This window comes from Malaclemys terrapin, chromosome 24, assembly GCF_027887155.1.
Source record: "Malaclemys terrapin pileata isolate rMalTer1 chromosome 24, rMalTer1.hap1, whole genome shotgun sequence".
In the NCBI taxonomy this organism is placed as follows: Eukaryota; Metazoa; Chordata; order Testudines; family Emydidae; genus Malaclemys; species Malaclemys terrapin.
Window position 1 is genome coordinate 7,313,278 of NC_071528.1, and position 5,716 is coordinate 7,318,993.

The 5,716-nt window shown below is 43.8% G+C and overlaps 1 protein-coding gene across 1 annotated transcript; it reads left to right on the top strand.

Moving 5' to 3' along the window:
* The first annotated feature begins 243 nt into the window (after window positions 1-243).
* Window positions 244-5,381, top strand: OAZ1 (ornithine decarboxylase antizyme 1). Its single transcript, XM_054013493.1, is given in 6 exon segments — window positions 244-437; window positions 3,329-3,386; window positions 3,388-3,474; window positions 3,673-3,845; window positions 4,662-4,747; window positions 4,946-5,381. Coding segments are annotated over 6 exon segments (657 nt in total). The 5' UTR covers window positions 244-315; the 3' UTR covers window positions 5,077-5,381.
* Window positions 5,382-5,716: the final 335 nt, after the last annotated feature.

Sequence of the window (5,716 nt, forward strand, 5' to 3'; positions counted from 1 at the left end):
AGTCCCCGTTTGAGCGTCATCCGCCTCACCAGCCAATAGGAAGAGAGCTCATTCCCCCCCCCCACCCCCTTATGGTCCTCAGCCAATGGGAAGCCCGTCTCTCTGGCGGACAGTTGGCCGTTTACCGCACAGGGACCGTCACCCTCTAGAGGGCGTGGGCGCCGTTGATTGGGCGTGGCCACCGGGAGGGGCGTGGCCAGTCTCCCGGAGCGGCTATATAAGGGGCCGCTGGGCGGACAGGCGCCATTTTGTACGGCAGAGTCTGGGCCGGGGGGAGGCGGCGGAGGGTTTCGGGGTTCGGACCAGAGCGGCCGGATGGTGAAATCCTCCCTGCAGCGGATACTCAACAGTCACTGCTTCGCCAGAGAGAAAGAGGGGAATAAAAGCACCATCATCATCATGCCCGCCGTGCTGAGCCTCAGTGCCGGACAGAGCAGGTGAGGCGCCGGGCCTGCCTCCGCCCTCCCCAGCCCCTCGCTGTGGGCCTCTGAGGGGCCCCCGCCGGGCCGCCCCATCATCCCCGGCGCTGCGTTGGCCCTGGGCCCCTGGAGGGCAGCGCCCTGAGTGTGGGTGCCAGGCTCATCTCGGGGGGGGGGAGATCACGTGACTTAGTCCCCTTTGGGAACCCCCCCGCCAGGGCACAGGCCTTAGGAGGTCCTTTAACGCCCCCCCCATCGCGCACGTGGGAGTCACCCTCCCCCCCCCAGCCTCGTTACCACTTCCCCTTCGAGCAGGTGAGCCCCCCCCCTTGCTTGGGGGCGGCCTGCACCTTCGCCGGGGCCTGTCTGGAGCCCCCCGGACCACCACGTCGCTGGGCTGCATTCAATTCGGCTCCAGCTCAGCGGAGCAGCAGCGGCGGCGAATCACGGTCCCCTCCCCACGGCGCTGTTCCCCCCTCGCGCCCGCCAGGACCGTCCTTACAGTAACCCAGAGCCGAGCCGGCCACGTGACAGTTAAAGGGCAGTTAGCGGGAAACAGCAGCCACACACCTGGCTGCTGAAATTGCCGGGGTGGCTAACGGGTCAGCAAAGGCACGACGGTATTTTGCTGCCACAGTGGGGACTTGTAGCTACTCCTCAATAAAGAAAGATCTCCTAGAAATGCCTGCTTCAAAGCACTAGACTGTTTCTGGTGTGAAGGCATTTCCTCTGATCGTTCAGAATGGCAGAAGAGTGGGAAACGTGAGAGCCTTTCTGTCAGGGTATATTTACATGCATGGAAACGAACCAAGGTGCTTAGCCTAAAGTAGAACCGAAGAGTGTTATAAAAGCTGCTTGCTTAATCCCCTGATGCCGTTTAAACTATGACTAATTGCTGGGATGAAAACATATGAAAATTACCATGACCTCTGCAGGGGACAGAAAGTAGCTATCAAACCAGTTATGCATTAGAAGTCTGGCTTTCCCTTTTCAGAGACTATTTTAAGAAGCCATTTTTGTTTAGAGAAAGTTATGGTCCAAAAGGAAGGCCATATAGAGGCCGCACAGTGAGCACAACTTTAAAATGTGGTATTAAAAGTAACTCCCAAAGCTAAATGAGCCTTTGTGCTACAAAACTGTTTATTAAAAAAAAGATACCACTGGATTAAAAAACTCAGGATGGTAATTCAAGCTTGTATTTAACCCCCCCATATATGCAGTTCTATGCAAGTACTTAGTAAATAAAAATGTGGTTCTTATCACACAAGGACAGTGAGATACACTGCTTTATAATTCACCTCAAAAGGAATATTAAAATAAATGTTTAATGCATATATTAGAGCACCAGTTGAATTCTTTACTGTAAAACTGCTGCACTTTGGAAATTGAATACAACTGAGGGCTCAGATACAATTGATCCTAGTTTCTTGTAACTTTATGCAGTATAATACATTCATATTCTAGCCTCACAGTGGTCCCCTTTATTGATCACTTTCAGCATAGGATATTGAACCTGTCAATATATAGCTGTTCAGAGGCTTTCTAATCAGTGGTCTGTTTGTGTCTCCACAATTTTCTGACTGATTTGGAAATCTCAAACCGGTTTGGACTGAGCAAAATGGTGGATTATTTTGTACATGTTTATACCGATTTTGCAAATGGCTGCTGGTACTCACAGATAGGACGATTGTGAAAATTTCCCTAAGGGCCTCGATTGCTGCATCTGCTGAGATGACGCAACCGAAGTGTAAGCCTGCAGGGTGAAAGATGGTGCAGAGGGAGGGGCTAATGGGCACAGCAGTCATTCTTGTTACTGTATAAAGCTGATCAGGCAAGCAGGCTTCCTGATGGTATGAAACAACTTGTGTAGAAAAATTAGGTTTAACAGTTTCAAGAGGATGGAATGCTTTAAATAGAGGCTTCTGTAGTAATGATCAGTATTAAATTTAGCAGAGCCGTATAAATGCTCTCTGCATTGGAAATTTTTTTAAAGACGCTCAATATGAAAACTTCAAGTAGGTTTTCAGATTAGTGATATTTTAAGGGAACAGTTTTCAGTTTTTTACTGAAGTCTCACAAATGTACTATTTCCTCGTGAGCTTTGAATGGTGAAAACAATTTGGAGATACCAAAAAACAAGTAGAATCTACTTAAACTCTCCAGAATGTAGAGAAACAAGGCGAGTACTTCCAGAACAAACTCAGCACAAGGTCTGATCTGTATGCACAGGGCCTGAGACATTGGCCAAGGCAACACTGTTTTTCATAAAAATGAAAATAAATTATAAAATAATTTATAACTAAAACTATAGTTAACCTTAGAATTGGGAATTCTAGTACCAGCGCTACTGCGATCAAAACGTTCATACGTAAACCACAAACTGGTCAAGAGGGAGGAAGAATGTCAAGTCTCAGTTCTTGCCTGTGTAGAACTTCTGTTGGCTTCAGTGGGAATTACTCATTAAAATTGTGAGATTGGACATGGAGGCTATTTCATAATTTAGAAACGTTTCATTTGTCACGCCTGGCGATAACATTTATAGGTTAATTTAACTGTAAAATTTATAATTAAGTTCTCATTTGTGTTTTTCAGCCTTAACTTTAAAGGTCATCAAATCCTTAGCTTTCCTGACACTTGTGGACTTGGCATACATTTAATGTGCCTCTTGTTTTTGTGAACATAGGCCCCTTGCGACCTACGTGTTTTTGTCCTATGTCAAGGAGACTGGCACTCCTTTCCCTTTGCTGGATAAATGCAAGTTAATTAAGACTTAATTTTGCTTTCATAAGCTCAGGCTAATAGCATGTTTTCAATGTGTTTCCTGTTTAAAATGTGATATAAAACGTGAATGCTGCTTGTTTTCTTTATTAGGCTTTATGTAGTTTAACTGAAATCATGATTTTCTTTAGTTCCAGGGTTTCTTTCAATTGCTGTAGTAACCTGGGTCCGGGGCCTCGGTGGTGCTCCTGATGTCCCTCACCCACCCCTGAAGATCCCAGGTGGGCGAGGGAATAGTCAGAGGGATCACAATCTTTCAGCTAATTTATTTTATTCTGTAAGTATATGCAATCTAATACCATGCAGTCTTAGCTTCATTTTCTTAGTTTATTAATGACTTTTCATATGGTGAAGACTATATGAGAAGGCTATACTAAAAATCCTGACGGCAGTGCTCAAGAATTTTGTGCATGTCCATGAGTTTAATTTCAAATTTGTGATGAATTAGAAGTAACTTCCCATCTTATTGTAACAGGATAATCGGCTGAACGTAACAGAGGAACTAACATCTAATAACAGGACAAGAATTCTCAATGTCCAGTCAAGGCTTACAGATGCCAAACATGTTAGCTGGAGGGCAGTGCTGAACAACAACAACCTGTATATTGAAATTCCCAGCGGTGCTCTGCCTGAAGGGAGCAAAGACAGGTATGCAGGATAGAGGTGTAATATGCCCTTGAATGTCTCTTTTCTAATTAGGAATTAACTTCATTACTCCTGAAGAGTGATACTTCTGCACTGGCTACATCCACTTACAGCTGATGATGGGTTTATCATACAGGCTTCCTTGGCTATAGAATTTCTTCTGTTCCAGTCATGACACAAATCTCGTTTTTTTTAAAAGTGCTATAACAGTGCTAAATATTTTTCCTAATTTGGGCATGTGCTAGTGAGAATGTAACCTAAATCTCACTTGTTTCATTCACACTGTGATCCTGAGTCTTCAGAGATGGAAGCTAGCCCTAAAGCAGCATAAACATACTTGCCTTTAGCTGTTGAGTTCTTGCTTTTTTTAGCTGCGGAAAGGTTTAGTCTGACTTAAGCTCATCATTTAAGGAGGAAAGTAACTTATTAATAGTAAAAAGGATTACATGGCTGGTTTGCGCTCTTACAAGTAAAGAAACACCAGATATTACACTTTTATTCATAAACCCTTAACTAACTTCTGTTGGTGTTTAGGCCTTAAAGTGCAGTGGCCTCTATCGCTGTTAGTGGTATATGCTAATTCTGAGTGTAAAGCTGGAAGTCTAACTGGGCTGTGTGACTTCAAGGGTAAATCTGACAGCCTCTCTTAGCTGTCAGTGTGAACCTGGGTACTTACACTGCTACCTGATTCAGGAACCCAAATTTGCAGGTGCAGACGTGCCCATGAGGTCACTTGCTTGAAAATTTGTCCCCGCATAGTTTTGTGCCTCCACAACATTGCTGGAAGGAATTGTCCGTCTCACTGATATTCCACTTTAGTTTTGCAGTTCTTCTTGAGTTTGCTGAAGAACAGCTTCAAGTTGATCATGTCTTCATTTGCTTCCACAAGAACAGAGATGACAGAGGTGGGTGTAAATTGAAGCCTGTTCAATTGCTTTCACCATGTGACTTCAGTAATATAGAAAAGTAGCTTCATATAAATGTAATTGCAGTATATCTGTAGAAATTGGTCTCTTCAGATGTCTCATTACTGCTCTGTTGGCCAGTAGGGATCGTCTAATGATCCGAATATCAGATTAAACTTGTATTTCTACTTTTTGCAGCTGCATTGCTCCGTACTTTCAGCTTTTTGGGCTTTGAGATTGTGAGACCAGGGCATCCCCTTGTCCCCAAAAGACCAGATGCTTGCTTCATGGCCTATACGTTTGAGAGAGACTCTTCGGAAGAAGACTAGATTGCAACGTTTGCCTCTTAGAGCTTTCTTGTTGTCTATAAAGATGAAACTGTAGAAATTTTGTCAACATCTATTATACAGTACTTATAATTGTTTGTTCTTTGTACAAAATATTGTGACCAACTGCTCTGGTGGTGGGATGTTGAAAATTTCAAACGTCATCTTTTCTGAATTTGTGCGCATGTTGTGATTGTGCAAATAAATGCTCACTCCAAATTAGCAGTATATTTCTTGAAGTTTAATATTGTGTTTGTGATACCGAAGTATTTGCTTTAATTCTAAATAAAAATTTATATTTTACTTTTTATTGCTGGTTTAAGATGTTTAAGACTTCCCTCTGGTGGGGAAGCTGTGTCCCAGCTTTTGAATCAAAATGGTAGGTAAGGGCTGCCAAACTTAACTTTAGTCTACCCTCCTTGCTGACTTCGTAATGTGACCTGTCTGGATGTATTAATCACTTATGTCAAGTGTACCTGGCACTCACACCTCAGTAGTGCACAATTTTACAGCACCGATGATGTGTTTAGTTAGACCAGTTAATATTTCATGGGTGATCAGTGGCTGCTATTGAGGGGGTGCCTGAACATGTACAAAGCCACAGTCCCTGTTCAGTAGTGGTTTTACATGATACATAAAAGGA